The sequence below is a fragment of the Mobula hypostoma genome, chromosome 9 (assembly GCF_963921235.1).
Source record: "Mobula hypostoma chromosome 9, sMobHyp1.1, whole genome shotgun sequence".
Taxonomy (NCBI): Eukaryota; Metazoa; Chordata; class Chondrichthyes; order Myliobatiformes; family Myliobatidae; genus Mobula; species Mobula hypostoma.
This window is the reverse complement of record NC_086105.1, coordinates 27,259,359-27,277,536: the sequence shown is the minus strand read 5'-3', so window position 1 is coordinate 27,277,536 and position 18,178 is coordinate 27,259,359. Positions and strand designations below refer to the sequence as shown.

Below are 18,178 nucleotides of genomic sequence, written 5' to 3'. Positions count from 1 at the left end.
TTTTTTTCCTTCATGCAGTTAGTTGTGTTGCAACAATTTAGCTTCACATGAACTTCCATTCCAGCCTACTCTAAAAGAAAACTACACCATAGAAAGACTTCCACTATTGGAACATGAGTATGTATTGTATAATAAGTCCAAACTACCTGTAATACCTGCCGTGATTTCTTCATTACTGCAGCATGCTGCAGACATAATTAACTTCAAAGATATTTTTGAACTTAAGACTTCAAAATTTCTGTGGCTGTATTTTTCACCCAGTTTTACATTTCTGCTCCTGAACTCTGCTACGTGTACAGGACTTTCCTTACTTTACAAATTATTTTGACAACCAGTCCTTCCTGTGGCCCAAACCTCATAGCACTGTTTCTAAATTTCCTGCCCATGAATGGGACTGCCAAAATGCTTCATTCCTGTCATCTTTATGCCCTGCTACATATAGCTTGATTTGTTCCTGTTTTTTTCAAATCCAATATAATACAAGTCTCTTTTTTTTCCTCTCCCACAGAATATATGTAAATCAAAAAATAACCACGTTTATTGAAACTAATATTCCCCTATAGTTGGCATCTCTAGGAAGAGGTACAGTCGATGTTTCGGGCCGAGACCCTTCATTCTGATGAAGGGTCTCAGCCCGAAACGTCAACTGTACCATTTCCTAGAGATGCTGCCTGGCCTGCTGCGCTCACCAGCAAATTTGATGTGTGTTGCTTGAATTTCCAACATCTGCAGAATTCCTCGTGTTTACATTCCCCTATAGTGTTTGGTTGACAGACAGTTGTCAAAATTGCCCATTGTTCTTCACGGAAAGGAACATCCTGCAGGCTCTATAAAGGACATTTTAATTCACAGGATATGAATATCACTGGCAATGCCAGCATTAACTATTCATCACTTAATTCCTATGAAGATAGTTAAGAGTCAACCACATTAGTGAAATGGGAGCAATACACAGACCAGAGTGAGTAAACTTAGAAGATATCCTACCCAGAACAAGTTTAATGGTTACAAAACTAATAATATTTTATTCCTAATTTATTTAATAACTTGAATTTAAACTACAAATCATCCCCAGTTTATGAACTGGTTCCATTGTTAGAAACATCCATACATTGATTTTGTCCATAAGTCAGAAAATACATAAAATCACTTGATACATTATCCGTTCTCCTTGTATGGTAATTACTGATGTCAATGAGGGCAACTTACATTAATATTTATTTACTGTCTTCCTGTGCCTTGTTACAATGGTACGGAATCAGGATGTCTATTGCTCAGTAGCTAACTTCAATAAGCTTGAAATATCAGGGTATGTTACATTGTCTAATAAAGTGGCATTGCATAAGTATCAATAGAAATAATTGGTTGTCAATCTCCAAAGCAAACCTCTTAAATGACTGCACACAGTGAAACTGGCAGTCTGTGTTCTGCCATTTTCACTGTGTGTGGTCAATAGTGTCTGTTACTCCAAAAAGGTTACATGGAAACGGTTTTCTTCAAGACTGTTTCTTGTTTGAACTTTGCGATATTTACAAGAGTTTGTTCAGACTCACATTTGTCTGTAAGTTGTGCAACCATGCCCTGGGCTAGATCTGCACTAACTAGAGAAAATCTGCAGGTGCTGGAGGAACTCAGCAGTCCAGGCACCATCTACGGAAAAGAGTACAGTTGGCGTTTCGGGCGGGGACCCTTCAGCAGGATCAGCACTTGCCCGCTGGGACTGGGTTCAGATGCACATCTCTTAATGAATGGTTCAGAATTCTGATGTGAACCCATTATTTTCTATTCTGTCACCGGTTTGGATCCACAAATCTCCTACTCACAAAGGTGAAATGTTATCCTTATAGTGTTCCATGTCAGTTTCTTACCAGCATTGCAGCATAAAAGAAAATCAGTAAACAGTTTTTTTTTGCTTTTATCTATAATATGCAAAAGCTGTGACCTTCCTGAATGTGCGGTCATGAAGCAATCGTGTCCACATACAAGTTTAGATTTAAGCCATTCATTCAACAAGAGGGAACTCAGTCACCTGCTCATCATAATCATCTTCCTTCCTTTAAAATTACAACTAATATTTTTCCTCCTATTCCAGCATTTAGAAGATGTGGCACAAAATTATATGGAGCTCTGATTCATAACAGCTTTACCTATCAGGAGATAATTAAGTACAGATGGTTAATAGTTTCACCTGAAACTGGATGGTTTCTGAAAACTTGGCAGATTATAATTTTACACATTTTTTATGTGCTGGATATGAGCTAAAGATTAGCTATTTCAATTAAAAGGCCCAATACTATTATTTTTTAAATTTCCATTTTTCTTGTACAGTGAGGGAAATTTTGATTGCGTAAATCACCATTTCTTTTACTCACTATAGTCAGTACATGTCTGAGGTGATGAGAGTCTCAGATGACAAAGATGACAAAGATGTAAAATTACGGTATTACTCCTGTTATTCTTGGCTGCATATTTCTCCCTTACTCTTTCAGAGTTGCTTAGTTATATTGGGTGGAGGTTGCTGTCAACACTGTTCAATTATTTTCTTTCCTACTATTACATCATAGGTATATTTATGCTTCAGTTTTAAAGATTAGTTAAATCCTTTCTCAACAACAAAATCACCTGATGTTAAGAGTGCAATTGATAGGCTAAATTAAGAGAATTGCAGGTCAACCCAAAAATGTAATATGTCCCAATAATGGTTAGTAACGATTGTGCGATAATTCAATGCTGAGATATTCAAAAGAATTATTACTACACCACAGAACAATGCAAACTAAACTGGAAATGTCCCTATCTACCATAATGAAACCAGACTTTCTACTGGGATTAAAACTGAATCATATTAGAATTACAGGTAAATCTCTTTATTTATGTTCTAAACATTGGACAAAATACAAAGAAATTATTCATCTACAGGAGTGTCAATCATCCTTTTTGAAACTTGACAATCTCTTTAATGAAGTTTGCATTGCATAATGAGGATATATTGAGAAAACCAATCCCATACAATTAAGTCTATTTGACAATTAACAAAGGAGGAAGTTAAAATAATAACGAAGAGTTTCAGATAGGTATCATCACAGGCTGCACCATCTCAGTCATCCTTTTCGCCCTGGCAATGAACATGCTGGTAAAATCTGCAGAACCAGAGTGTCGAGGCCCGAAATCAAGATCTGGGATCTGCCAACCACCAATACGAGCCTTCATCGATGATCTGACTATCACTAGGGAGTCAGTGCCTGGTGCTAGATGGATTCTTAAGGGGTTGGAAAGGTTGATGAGGTGGGCAAAGATGTCCTTTAAGCCTGCAAAATCAAGATCTGTAGTGCTGATGAAGGGGAGAGTACAGCAGAAATTTTGTTTCTCTATTGAGGACATTCGAATTCCTAACATTGCAGAGAACCCTGTTAGAAGTCTTGGGAAGATGTTTGATGCAACACTCAGAGATAAGGCACCTGTGGGGAGTTTGAACAATGGTTGCAAGAGGTTGACAGGACTGGTCTTCCAGGGCGGTTTAAGGCACGGATTTACCAGCACGGTATTCTACCAAGAATCCCCTGACCACTGCTTCTCTATGAGTTTCCAATTTCCACTGTTGCTGAATTAGAGAGGGTAGTCAGCCGGTTCCTGCGAAGATGGCTAGGTTTACCAAGGAACAACAGCAGCATCGCTCTGTACGGGAATAACTGCAAACTGAGGCTCCTCTGAAATCCATCGAGGAGGAGGTCAAGGTTTTGCGAGCAAGAGAGGTGCTATAGTTCCGGGAATCTTCAGATCCAAAGGTTGCCGGAGCAGGAGTGGCAATGAGAACTGGAAGAAAGTGAGAGCAGAAGCTGCAGTGGAAGAAGCTGAGACGCGACTGCGCCACAAAGTGCTGGTGGGGGCAGTCGCCAAGAGAGGAGTTGGACTTGGAAGCCTTGAAGTCCCCCATTTTGACAAAGTACAAGGGAAAGAGCGATGAGAACTGGTCCAGAATGAAGTAAGGGCAGCTGCGGAGGAGAAGAGGACCAGCAGAGCAGTGGCAATGAAACAGCAAGGAGCCTGGACCAAATGGGGGCAGGTGATCGAGCGAAAGATCATGTGGAATGATCTATGGAAGGTGGATTCACACCACATCAGGTTCCTTATCCAGGCTGTTTATGACGTCCTTCCTAGCCCATCCAACCTGCACTGCTAGGGCATTGCAGAATGACCAGCTTGCCCCCTCTGTGAGAAGACTGGCATGCTAGAGCATATTCTGAGCTGCTGCCCCAGAGCTCTTGCCGATGGCCATTATCGCAGGTGGCATGACCAGGTCCTCTGGACAATTGCTGAGACAATCTGCAGCACCCTTAACATCTGCCGGAAAACAAGTCCAGTCAAGAATACCATCTGCTTTGTCAAAGAGGGGGAAAGACTAACAGAACACCAGAAAGCAACCGGGTTGCTCTTCGCTATGCAGGACTGGAAGCTAAAAGCAGACCTGGGAAAACAGCTGCAGTTTCCTCCTCACAATACAGAGACTACATTGCGGCCCGACATTGTGTTGTGGTCTGACTCATTGAAGCACGTTCTTATGCTTGAGCTTACTGTGCCATAGGAAGAACGCGTGGAGAAGGCCTACGAGTGGAAAAGAGCCAAGTATGAAGATCTGAAGAACAACTGCCAAAGAAGAGGCTGGAGAGCAAAGTGTTGGCCCGTGGAGATCAGGTGTCGTGGCTTTGCAGGCCAGGTGCTCTGCAAAGTATACACTGCAACTTGGAATTATGGGAGAGAGAAGAAGGAGAGCCATTTCTACCACCACAGATGCAGCAGAGAAAGCATCAAGTTGGCTCTGGATAAAGAGGGCAGATCCGTGGGCTGCTGCTAGGGCACAGGCCGGGGTCTGATCAACTCTGGTCGGGTCGCCTGGCGAGGATGTATGATGTTGAAAGGCCTGAAACACCTGACGACCCTAGGTAACATCACTGATGATGTGCCCTAGCTTAGCATCATGCAGATGTTTCTGTAAGAAGAAAAGAAAAAAGAATTTGACAACTAACAAAGGAGGAAGTTAAAATAATAACGAAGAGTTTCAGATATGGAAATTTGTATTTATAAGGCCTTTCAAAATCTTGGAACATCCCACTGTGCTTTACAGCCAATGTCATATTTTTGAAATGCTGTCATTATGGCAGGAAAAATAATCAGAAAATCTGAGCATGGTAATCTTCCATAACCAGCTCTGTGATCATATGCTGTATTTTTCAGTAGTGGGTGGTTAGGGGCAAATATTAACCAGGAAATCATGGACAGATTCTTTACTCTTATTATCTGTTGTCACCTGAATGAGACAACAAGCCTGCTGTTTAACATCTCATCCTATTGGTCATACGTTGTCAATCAGTACTGCACCAGACATCCACACTTCAATTTTTTTGCTCAGGTTTCCAGTGGTTGGATTCAAACACAAACCTTCCAGTTCTGAAGAAGGCTTCCAACTGAGTTACAGCTTATTCTCATTAAGTCCCACAATAGGTTCTGCACAAGACTTGTTCTGCAAAAGGCTTAATCTCAAGCATTCATCTAAAATTATAATAATTTAGATTGTTTCTTTAAAAAATATTCAAAGCTTTACAAAGATACTATGTCTGCTCACCCAGCAAAAGCATCCAAGGCAAGAAATGTTCCCCGAAACTGAATGATGCTTGCTTAGCCACAGAAAACAGCTAGTGTGCCGCTGACAAAAAAAGGTTTTGTTTGAGGCCGGGTTGCACCCAAAATGCATAGGGTGATCATCAGCTGTTAGTAATCAGTGGGATGCATCACCAGTCAAGATGGCTGTGGAAATGACAGGCCAGCAGATTGCTGGTCAATATTTTCAAACGTCTTTATTCACACACTGTGGATAATGATGACATCAATTTATTGCCCATCCTTAATGTCCCTGAACAGATGAAAACCAACTACATAGTTGGGGTTGGAATGGCACCAAGGACACTTAAGGAAGGACAGCATATTTCCTTCTCTGAAGGAACCAAATAGACCTTTTGACTATCCATATCCATATTCATCAATATCCTTACTGAGGTTAGATTTTGTTTTCCCCAAAGTGCAAGATGTTTTTAAATTCACTCACTTGAATTTAAATTTCCATTCCACCATGGTGGGTGTTAACTCACGTGTCCAGCTGCTAGCCCGGTGACTTAACCACAGCAGTAACGTACACTTGAATGGGTGAGATTAATACACAAGTGACAGGTTAGACTTGAGGCTGATCACTCCACATGCTGAACTCACTGATGTGTGCAGAAGTTTTTGTGTGATGTCCTGCATGCTGACGTCATCAACTTTAAATCCACACCCCGAAACTATTTGAGGGGTTATGAAGGTTTCTATCCCTGCAGTTCCTTAGTGTTTCATTAGCCAGAACTAAGTCTAACAGTTTTGCATTCAACACTACCATCCCCTCAAAACTAATCAATAAGCTCCAAAACCAAGGCTCAATATCTCCTCGTGCAACTGGATCCTCAATTCCCTCACTTGCAGACTCACTTCCAGTCAGTTCAGAATCTCCACAACCACCAGCAGCACAGGTGTGCCACAAAAGCTGTGTTTAGCCCCCTGCTTGATACTTATGACCGTGAGGCTAAGTACAGCTTCGATACCATATTTAGGTTTGCTGACAACACCATTGTAGTTGACTGAATCAAAGGAAGAGATGGAATCAGTATATAAGGAGGGAGATTGAAAGTCTGGTTGAATGGTGCCACAACAACAACCTCACTCTCAACGTACCCAAACCAAAGAGCTGACTATTGAGTACAGCAGGGGAAACCAGAGGTCTGTGAACCAGTCCTCATCTGGGGATTGGAGATGGAGAGGGTCAGTAGCTTTAAATTCCTCAGGATTATCATTTCAAAGGAACTGTCCTGGGTCCTGCACATAAATGTAATTACAAAGAAGGTATGGCAGTGTCTGTACTTTCTTAGAAATTAGTGAAGATTCAGCATTTCATCCAAAACTTTGACAAACTTCTATATATGCATGGTGGAGAATACACTGATTAGTTGAATTATGGTCCAGTATGGAAACACCAATGGCCTTGAAAGGAAGGTAGTGGATGCAGTCCAGTCCATCAGAGGTGAAGTCCTCTCCACAACTGAGCACATCTACAGTACAAGCAGCATTGTTGCAGGAAAGCATTGCCCATTGTTAATGACTCTCACCAACCAGGCCATGCTCTCTTCTCACGACTGGCATCAGGAAGGACATACAGGAGCCTTCAGTCCCACACCACCAGGTTCAGCAACAGTTATTACCCCTCAACCATCAGGCTCCTGAACCAGAAAGGATAACCTCACTTACCCCAACACTGAAACTTGACTCCACAACCTATGGACTCACTCTCAAGGACTCTACAACTCGTGTTCTCAATATTATTTATTTTGTATTTATCTATTATTAACATTTTGTTTTTCTTTTTGTATTTGCACAATTTGTTGACTTTTGCACATTGGTTGTTTGTCTGTTTTTGTTTGTGTATAGTTTCTGATTGATTCTTCTGTGTTACTTGGTATATACTGTGAATGCCCACAAGAAAATGAATCTCAAAGTATATGGTAAATTTACTTTGAGCTGTTCCAGTTCTTGCCTCTCATATAACCCATTGATTGAAGCAGTACACAATAAGCATATTTCCCATTTTATTGCTACCTTCAAAATTTGTCACTGACAAACATAAAATTAATACACTGAAAGGGGTAGTTTTTCACTAGTAAACTGTTGTGCTGCACATTTAGCACTACCTACAGTATAACTATGCAAAATTTTCGAGATTGAAGTAGTGAAATAATCTAGTAAATGATGGTAAGAATGCCTCCTATTGTCTAATAGATAGGAAACAAAGAAGCTCCAGTATATAGAGACATACCTGGAGATGTAAGCTGCATTCAAGAACAGTACTAAATAATACTGATAATATATCACCTTAGCTGTAAAGATTGCAAAGTTTAATAATCTTGGTCATTTATGATGGAGCATTGACTGTAATGGGAGGTTATTGATAATCAGCTAACCATTAAGCTTGAGGGATTTGCAATTCATGTAGCAGCATGTCCTCTCCTTGCAACTAATTAATCTAACATCACAGCACACCCTAAAGTACTGTAACCTGTCAGCTTTTCTGATATTCTGGAGTGAATGAATTCAGATTTATGCCTTGCAGCGAAGAGTAGTGAACAGAACCAAGATAGAATGAAACCCGTTGGAGCCACACATACACCAAGCTAAATGCCCAATCTGATTAATGGTTACAAAGCAACCCACCCAAAAAATTCGAGGGACTCTGCAAGTCAGGCAGCATCTCTAGAGGGAAATGAACAGTTGATGTTTTGGATCAACATCTTCCATCAGGATTTTGCGCATGTCGCTCAAGATTTTTGTGCATGTTGCTCAAGATTTTCATCATCTGTAGAATCACTTGTATCTCCATAATGGTTACAAAGATTGTGATTAATGTTTATTTATTATTACTGCTGTGACGATATATGGAGAAATGGCAACACTGCCTGGTACTGGGAGCCATCTGCCAATGCAAAGGCCAGGAACACCATTGAGAAGCTGACTTCAGGAGCCAGCAGCATTATTGTCCAGCAAGCTGGAAAGGCAATGGATCACTGGAGGCATGCACGGGCACAGTGCCAGCAACCTTTCAACATTGAAAAGTGGTAGTTGCTGGTGACAGGAGACTGTGTACAGTGGTAGAAGGTGAGACGCTTGGTTTATGGGAGCAGTAAAAGGTTACATGATCTACTACACATTACACAAACTCATTGTAATTAGCATCTCCCTGGCATGATCAATACCAGAAGAAGGATCAATGATAGGCAGCAGGCAGAGATGAAGGCCCCATATTTATTATCATTTATTTATTATCTATTAAGATTCAGCATGGAATAGGCCCTTCCGGCCCTTTGAGCCGTGTCGCCCAGAAAGCCCCAATTTAACCCTTGTCTAATCAGGGACAATTAACAATGACCAATTAGCTGATAACTGGTACGTCTTTGGACTGTGGGAGGATACCGGAGCACCCGGAGGAAACCCAGGTGTTCATGGGAAGAATGTACAATCTCCTTATGGGCAGCAGTGGGAATTGAACCCGGGTTACCTATACTGAAAAGCATTGTGCTAACCACTATGCTTCTGTGCTGTACACAACCCGCCCCCAGGTGTTGCTAGACATACCCTCTGTTTAAGAACGTTCTATTAGCTCAAGGTTTGTGTAAGAAGGGAATCTGTCCTTGAACACTGCAATGCCTTGACACTATGTTACTATTACCATTGCACCGCAATAGTAACAACCATCTGTTTCAAGTGGAAGACTCACAATTTCTTCTTTCCAGTGAGTGACATTACCATTGCTCATTCTCCCAACACCAACCATCTGGAAAGCGTTAATGACAAACAACTACGATAAGGCACTCAGTTATAAGAGTTGATTACGAGAGTACAGCGAGTGTTGTGTATGTTTCAGGAAATAATAAATTCTTTACTTTGCAATAATATTCACCAAAGCACACATTAGCTCCAAATCCGTGAAGACATTCCACTCCATTGAGCACAAAGCCTCTCACTAAATTGCCAGACTAGTTAACCATTTCTACTGTAGTCTGATACAGACAGTGAGTGGAGTGTGTGAGCAATAAATAGACAAATCACCCTGTGTAATTATATCATTTTTAAACTCATTCTAGGTTAATCAAATAGCATGCTATGTAATAATTACTGTTAATGCAGACATACGATTATGCCATACCCACAGTGGAAACAGATGTGAACTACAGAGTGAAAGATATGGATTGTTTGATTTATTGTTGGGTTAAATGTGACATAACCATCAGTTGGAAGTCTACTATCATCTCGAAGATGGACAGAAATCCAAAAAATAGGGGCTTCTCCTAACCTTTTATTGATGTTAAAGCAGAAGTTTTGAAGAATCTTTTCAAACTTCACGGTGATCATACTTTCTCCATATTACTTCATATTGATGTATATTTAGCAGTATCTATCAGATACATTAAAGACAGGCACCTATAAGTTTTAATACACCCTTGGTGTTGCACTCTTTATATTACTGCTGGATCTGCTTGGCAAACATGCATAAATTCTACATAAGACTTTGTTACAGTTATTTAGAAATATTAAGATTGAGCCAAAAAAAACATATCAAGGTAGAATCTCTTTTGCAGTAATTATTTTTGTGGTGCATGACAGAAACTTTTTCTAAAATTTAGCCATATTTTTAGTGTAGATGCATATTGATTTCCATAAATTTGGTCTGAGTCCTCCATGTGTGGTATACACACACAGACACACACACACACACACACACACACACACACACTTATATAGAGAAGACACTGGAATTCTGGGAATGGTATGGGTCATTCACAATGAAGCAGACTATAAATAGAGAACTGGAACTTGCATTTGTTTGTGTAAAAGAGACTGTTCTCACCTGAGATGTTACATTAAGTTGAAGGCATGAAACCTCTTGCATATATATTTTCCTTAAAAAAAAATCCCTTGATGTTTGTTAGTGCAGCCTGCCCTTGTGTGCTAGTTGTTAGAATCATTGCTCATTTGTCCAGCCTATCTTCAATTTTCCTAAGCAAACCACCGCAAATGCAGCACAATTGGAAGCTTTCACCTCTGATTCCCAATTCCCCATTCCCCCATTCTCCAAATCTGCTGCCACTTCCTTCCTGATTTTGCCCTCTCGTTTGATAACCTCTCACAACCGTATTATCAGTGAACCTTTTTTCTATCTCATTCTCAATTCAACCGCAATTCTGCTGTCTTTGGTTGACCTGGATTTGTACAAGTTTCCTTACAGTATCTAAACTTTGACCTTCAGTTTAGTACTCCTCAACCTTCATGTCAGGTAAATATGCGCCTTCCCCTTATGAAATGTACTTTAATGTGCTTTCCCACTGTGGAAAAACTTCACACTTTCCTGCAGTTCATTTTATTTTATTCAATATAAGCCATAAACTAATATCCTTAATATTATATTAATCCCCTTCATTATTATAACAGGGAGGCAGAAAATGAAGCAGAAATTCTCTCCTGTTATGTCAGCTATCCAATTTTACAGTAGGGAGAGAGCATACCTTTCCCTGTTTCCCTACATCAAGATAAGGAATTTGGCAGAGTTCCTGCACCAAGTTGACAATATTATCCATTATGCTGTTTTCAGGCTTCAAAAAAATTGTTGGCACCTCATGATTCCCACTAAAGCCTCAGGACTAAATAGAATTAATTAACATCAAAGGATCTATCACTGGCTTCCCGAACAGCTAAAATTTAATAAATGGTTATGGACCATTCCGACAGTTTCTATCATTTGTTGCAGAGGTGTGACGTTTTTCCAACATTCCTGTTGACATGTTGAGTGCATGCTGGAGTGATATACTTACACAAGAAATCAAAATGCTCTCACCCTTGTGATTTGAAAGAGAGCATGCATCTTGCTGCATAACATAATCTGATTGGAATTGTATATCAGTATTTTAAGACTTAAGTACAATGACAATATTCAGGTAAGAAGGTCAGATGTGATATTTTGACTCTGTTCATATTTAATAAAGATAAACATGCAATCTTAATCTATCAGTATTAAACTGACACCCTTGAAAACAGGTTTTTCACCAATATCGGTATCAAAACTGGCATCAAGAACTTAAATATCATGCTTCATTTAGCTTCAGACATCAGTCATGAAAAGCAAAATCTGTATTTCTCTGGAACAAAAGCAAATGCAGTCAGAATATTCTAATACTATCTGTATCACAAGACAGGAATTCAGGAGAATAGTGCTTATCTGCTCTCAGCTTTTAATCTATTCATCAAGAACAAGTCAGAGTAAAATCTTGTCAAAACCCGGAACAAGAAAGTGAAGTGTACAATGTGACAAAATGAGAAAACGAATCAAAACAGTGCAAAGTCAATGGCGTTTGCATTGTAATAAACTATATTATTTGCATGGATAGTCCAAAGAAGTTTTTCAGATAAGGATCTTAATTATGCCAGATATTTAAGAAAATACATCATGCACCTACCTTATCTTCCAGACGAATCAGTCTGGCTCCTGCAGTGTAGTATCCTTTGTCTAGTCCCTTTTCTATATGAAAAGTTAAGATACAAAAACAGGGAAAAAATGTTAAAAATTCAGATTACTGTGCATCATGACTAATTTTTGGGATACATATTCTTCAAAGCCCATAATAAAGCAAACGTTACTAATTTTAATTGAAGTCAACCAAGATAAATTAGACAGATCCAGTAGAAAATGGTAGTGGGTCAGTTACCGCCCAGTTTAAGCTAGTGCTCTAGCCTGGTAATCTTGCTGGGATCTTGATGGATAATTTGCCCTCTTTAAAATGAAATGTATAGTGCCAGGATTGTAGCTATGAAGCTAGAATGACCTCAGCTCACTGGCTTCTTGAACAAAAATATTGAAACCTAGCTGGAGGCTCACAAGAAACAGCAAACATACGCTAAATGCTACATTTTTGTGAGACAATAAATATTATTATTAGTCCCAAAAAAACAATCTTGCTGGTTCAGGTACATATCTGGGACTGTATCAGTCTTAGTCAGTTCCAACCCTTCCACAATTAGTAAGTCCCTTAGGGACTGTTATTTTGGCACAAATACATCATTGTTGTTGTTCTTCTTCGCCCTGTGGAGCATCAGGTGACATTTTTGCCATTTACCGTCGCATTTGACTGATTTTTTTTTATGAGGCCTAGTTGCTAGCTCAGCCCAGCACGTTAGGAGAGTATGCAAGATGCCAGCTGGATATGTTCTCAGGACCACTCGCCTCAAAGTCCAGTGCCGATGCCACTACGCCACTGGCTGGCACACATACAGTACATCATTGAATTTATAGAAATGACTGTCATTTCTCTTAAATATGGTGGGCTATAACGGGGTAGTGGTTAGGGAATTACAGGCCTGAATTATTTATCTGGCAATAGATGTTCGAATGCCACTAATGCAGCCAGGGAATTTAAATCAATAAAAACCTGGAATTATAAAATATGTCTGGAATTAGAACGGCGGGGGGGGGGGAATGTTGGAGGGAAAATATTTGGATGACAAACATCCTTTCATAAACCTTATCTAGTGTGGTTTACTTGTGATTTAAAACTGTTATGATTTTTATTGCCGTCAGTAAGAACCTAGCAGCCATTCTGTTCAGACATATATGTGGGCATAAAAGTGACATCTGTAACTCAGGAACAAACAGATAAAAATAGCCTCGATAACAGGAAAGCTTTGTGGGCACATAAAACATTTGGTTCAGAGCCTGGTACTAATGCTTCACTCTTATTTTTAAATTGCCATGGTTTCATCTCTCTTCACCTCATTCCAATCAAATTGTTCCAAAATCTTTGTACTCTTCTAACTCTCACCTCTTAAGCATCTCAAATATCATGGTTCCAACATTGCCATCTGTGCTGCATATGATTAAAACTTTGGAAATCCCTTCTAAACATTTTTTCTACCTCTCTCCTCTTAACACAGTTCTTAAAGCACACTTTCGACTCAGTGGTTGGCCACCTTTCAATTCGTTATTGGTTTATTGTTAGATTTTGATTGATAAGGTTCTTGCCAAGTCCCATAGGTTATACTGTACATACTCTAGAGGTGCCATTTAAAAGTAAGTTGTCATTGGACAAAGTTCTATTATTAGCTCTATTATATCTGCTGGTTCCAGAACTTGCAAAAATTAGTTTATGATGATTGGATAATTTTACAAATGTGTTCATGTGAATATTCAATGCAAAACATTAAGATATATAAATAATGCATGTGCCCTTTCTGTATTATTGGATGTTAATATTCAATTTGCTTGCAAAGTTTGCTTTAATGGACGCCATACCTTAGCAATTTTATATTGCTGACAATGATGGGCAATGCCTCAGATTTCTCAGTGTCTTGAAAAATCAGTCTGTATTTTGTAACTGAGCACAATGTGGTGTCAATCAGCTACATCACAGGATTCCCAGAGTATGATGTAATTAATCAACTCAATTACAGTCATCTGCAGTACTGCACATTTATACTCTTTAGGAAATGTGCATGAAGTAAATAATAGTTTCATGACTATCTTCACCCATTGAGTTGAATTTTATATACATGGCATGCTGGAAGATTCAAGGTCATTCCTGACCATCATGACCCTGTTAGATTTAATGAATCTTCCCATTTTAAAGCAGCCTTAAGATCTGTTTTGGATCTGAAAACGATCCCGGAAGTGCATCAGTGTGATTATCTCTGCAGCTCCACTTACAGTTGTTTCATGTTTAGGTACAAAGAGGATGAACCTCAATATTGCTTTGTAGCATAAGGTCAATCCCTTTCTACTTCACTTCCTCCTTCTATCATAATTTTGCACAAACTTGAGTTTGAAAATAAGATCTGGGTCACTCCTCATAACAACTCTTCCAACTCTTTGTAATCATCTGGTGTTTTTTCTTGCTTTCCTTCATAAAATACCTTTTAAGTCACTATATCAGTGCAGCTGGGTGTCTTATTCAGTGCAGCATATATTGTAAAACTGCAAACATGTTCATAAACTACATCATCTTTATCATTTTTGATATATTTGAGCAAAAGAAAACCACTACTGTTAAGTCTCATCAATCATATTCCATTTTCACTAAAAAGCGGCATCTACCAAGTATGAGAAGATGTACATTTTTGTGAACGTTAAAAATATCAGCATAGTATTTTGAAATACAAGCTGAAACATGAAACCATGATGAAGCATATTTACCTGAAAGAAAAAATGCAGGTTTTCCCAGGGAGTGATCCAACCTGAAACGTAGACACAAGATGGTTTACCCTTTTGCAACATTGCTGCAACTGCAAAATAATGTAATTATAGGATGTCATTATTGTAACAGTTAATTATCCATAACTCCAAACTTCATCAGTCATGAGCAGATCTTCAATTGCATGATTGATAGGTAGACTTTGGCCTGGAATGTGGCTTGTATTATTTATAATGTACGCTGATTCAAAAGTTGCAACCTCCTGTTCAGCAAATTTATGGGAGCAACATATTACTAACGTATTCAAGGTAAAACTCTGGCTCAACATAACGCGGCATTTTCCAAAGTTCGATTAAAATGCAATTAAGTTTGCTTGTTTCACTCCAAACAGAATAGATGGAAGTATCTTTCGCACAGAGATGAGGAGGAATTTCTTTAGTCAGAAGGTGGAGAATCTGTGGAATTCATTGCTACAGATAGCTATGGAGGCTAAGTTATTGGGTATATTGAAAGTATAGGTTCTCGATTAGTAAAGGCATCAAAGGTTATGGAGAGAAGGCAGGAGAGTGGGGTGGAGAGGGTTAATAAATCAGCCATGATGGAATGGCAGAGCAAACTTTATGGGCAAAATGGCTGAATTCTGCCCCTATGTCTTATGGTCAAACAAAATTGTGTTCCTTTGATCCTTCTGTAACTGTGCCATTATCAGATGTGCATAATTTGCCTTATCGACAACCAATGAACTTATTTATTCTTTCCTCTTTTCTCCCAAACAACTTTCATCCTAAGAATACACATAATTATTCAAAATATTTTCTCCTCGTTTTCCTACTATCATGACTTTATAATTCTTGCAGGTATTTTTATTAGTTGGAGCATCTTTTAGAGAGAAATTTCACACAATGAAATATGTAAGTCCATTCAGCATGACTGGCACTTGGCTGTTGGTCTCTTGATGAATTAAGTGCGTCAACAAGATCAGCTCCCTTCTTCCACACTATAATAATTCAGAACATATCACAGAATATTATGATTAGTTATTTATTTAAAACATACTTATAACTTGTAAGTTCTCTGTCCTGTTATCATAATTTACAATATGTATATAGGGAATAAGATAACAGCATCTGTCTCCACTTACACTCACAAATTTCTTAAGTAATCCATGGTGACTTATTTATTCCAGAGATTGCTGCGTTCGATGTTGGATCCATCTACTCTACCACAGGTAACTGACCAGTCAGGTGGACGAATAGTTTTGTCTGTTGTCTGCTTTGCTTGTATAAAAGCATCCTCTTGTCAGAGATACAGGAAAGTCAGTTAGAGTGTGGGCAAGGGATTCCCAGGAGAAAATGAATACAATACCTTTTTTTTCCCCAAGCAGGGTTTGAGAACATTCTTATAACACTTTCTTCATTGTCCAGAAAAAATTGTTGTCGTACAGGGGCTCAGAGTAGGAGTTTGGTTCTGGGTGAGCAGATTATGTGGCTGCCCACTGAAACTGGCCCAAGGACAAGTGGTACATGGGAGGCAGAGGTGAATTTCTTACTTAACCCTTCCTTCACAGAGAAGTAGCACCCAGAATATGGACGTAACTAATCCTCTCCTGGTTTGCCATTGACCTTGATCATTGTGATGTGGTGTGCTATATAGTCAGAGCAGGTGGGTAGAAAATCTCTGCCCTCCAAATGTCAAGTGCAGGGCCCATCCTCTCATGTGCTTCAGTGAAGGTGTCAATGTTGACCTGGAGCTTGGTCTCAGAGTCTGAGTATACATAAATGACATCAGTGTATTGTAATTCATAAATGATGTTTTTGGTGATTTTGATGCTAAAATGCAGACAACTGATGCTGAATAGTTTTCAGATGAACATCTTGATGAACCCTAATTCCAATTGGAAGGGAGTTGGAGGTGAGGAAGGGAGGTGAAGCAAGAGGGACGGAGACGACAGTCTAGGGAATTAAACAGCTTAGCTTTACCCAAATCCACACTGAAATTGGGTTGGGGTGGACCCAGAAATTGGGATTTTTTTTTGTATCTTCTCTATGTGCCAGGAGTAGAATGAATTTCTGAGGAGCACTAAATTCATGACAAACTGGAGGAACTCAGCAGGTCGGGCAGCATCCGTGGAAAAGATCAGTCGATGTTTCGGGCCGAAACCCTTCGTCAGGACCCTTCGTCCGGCCCGAAACGTCGACCGATCTTTTCCACGGATGCTGCCCGACCTGCTGAGTTCCTCCAGCTTGTTGTGAGTGTTGCTTTGACCCCAGCATCTGCAGATTATTTTGTGTTTACTAAATTCATGAAGGACTCGCCCTAATCTGTCTTGATCAATGAAGTAAAATATCTTTGTGAGGTACTCAAAGGCCGAGTTCATGTATTTAATTATTTTAGAGTATTCAGTGAGACTATCATCACCTAATTTTTCAGTATCAACATCCTGATGGTCACCATTGACCAAAAATGAATTGAACTGGCCACATAAGCACAGTGACGCCAAGAGCCAGTTAGGGACTGGGCATGATCTAGCCAGTCACTCTCTTCCTGACAGCCTAAAGCCTTTCTACCACCTTCAAAGCAAAACTGTGGAATGAGATGAAATGCTCTTCGCTGGATGGGTGCAGTTCCAATAAACTCAAGAAGCTCAATACTTAATACTTGCTTGAACAATCAGTCGATTGGCTCCACATCTACTATTCGAAAGATTCTTTCCATTTACAACTTTGTGGCTGTAGAGTGTGACTGCACTTCATTTACATGTGTTCTACTCTGATAGCATCTTCCAAAATTGTAGCCACCAAGACCAGAAGGGATTTGAACAGCAGATACATGGGAACATCGCCACCTGCAGGTTCCCTACAAGACACATAACAACCCGACATGGAAATATATTCCCATTTCTTCATTAATAGGTTTAAATCCCAAAATTTCCTATCCTTCAGCTGTGGAAGTAGCTTCATCCAAAGATTGACAGCAGTTTGAAAAGGCCATTCACTACCACCTTCTTAATGGTAATTAAGGATGAGCAGGAATCATTGCCAATCCATTCTATCACAAACATTCCTGCATCCTAATAAATAAATAAATGAGGAAAACTATGGTAAAAAGGCTTTAGGCTCTCAGGAAGAGAGTGACTGGCTGGATCATGCCTAGTCTTGAACCGCCTCTTGGCGTCACTGTGCTTATGTGGCCAGTTCAATTCAGCTTTTGGTCAATGGTGACCATCAGGATGTTGATACTGAAAGATAAGGCGATGATAGTGTCGTTTTTCATAGTAACAGGATAAAAACATCTCTCTCTTTCTCTCTCCCTCACCCCTCTCTCTCGCTCTCTTTCTCCTTCTCTCTCTCTCTCACCTGTATGATTAGATA

The 18,178-nt window shown here is 39.6% G+C and overlaps 1 protein-coding gene across 1 annotated transcript in view; it reads right to left on the bottom strand.

Annotated features, from left to right (window-relative positions):
* The window catches only part of kcnq1.2 (potassium voltage-gated channel, KQT-like subfamily, member 1.2), a 409,546-nt gene that overhangs the window by 9,938 nt on the left and 381,430 nt on the right, over positions 1-18,178 (bottom strand). The window contains 2 exon segments of the mRNA XM_063059641.1: positions 12,084-12,145; positions 14,810-14,850. Coding sequence (XP_062915711.1) covers positions 12,084-12,145; positions 14,810-14,850 — 103 coding nt within the window.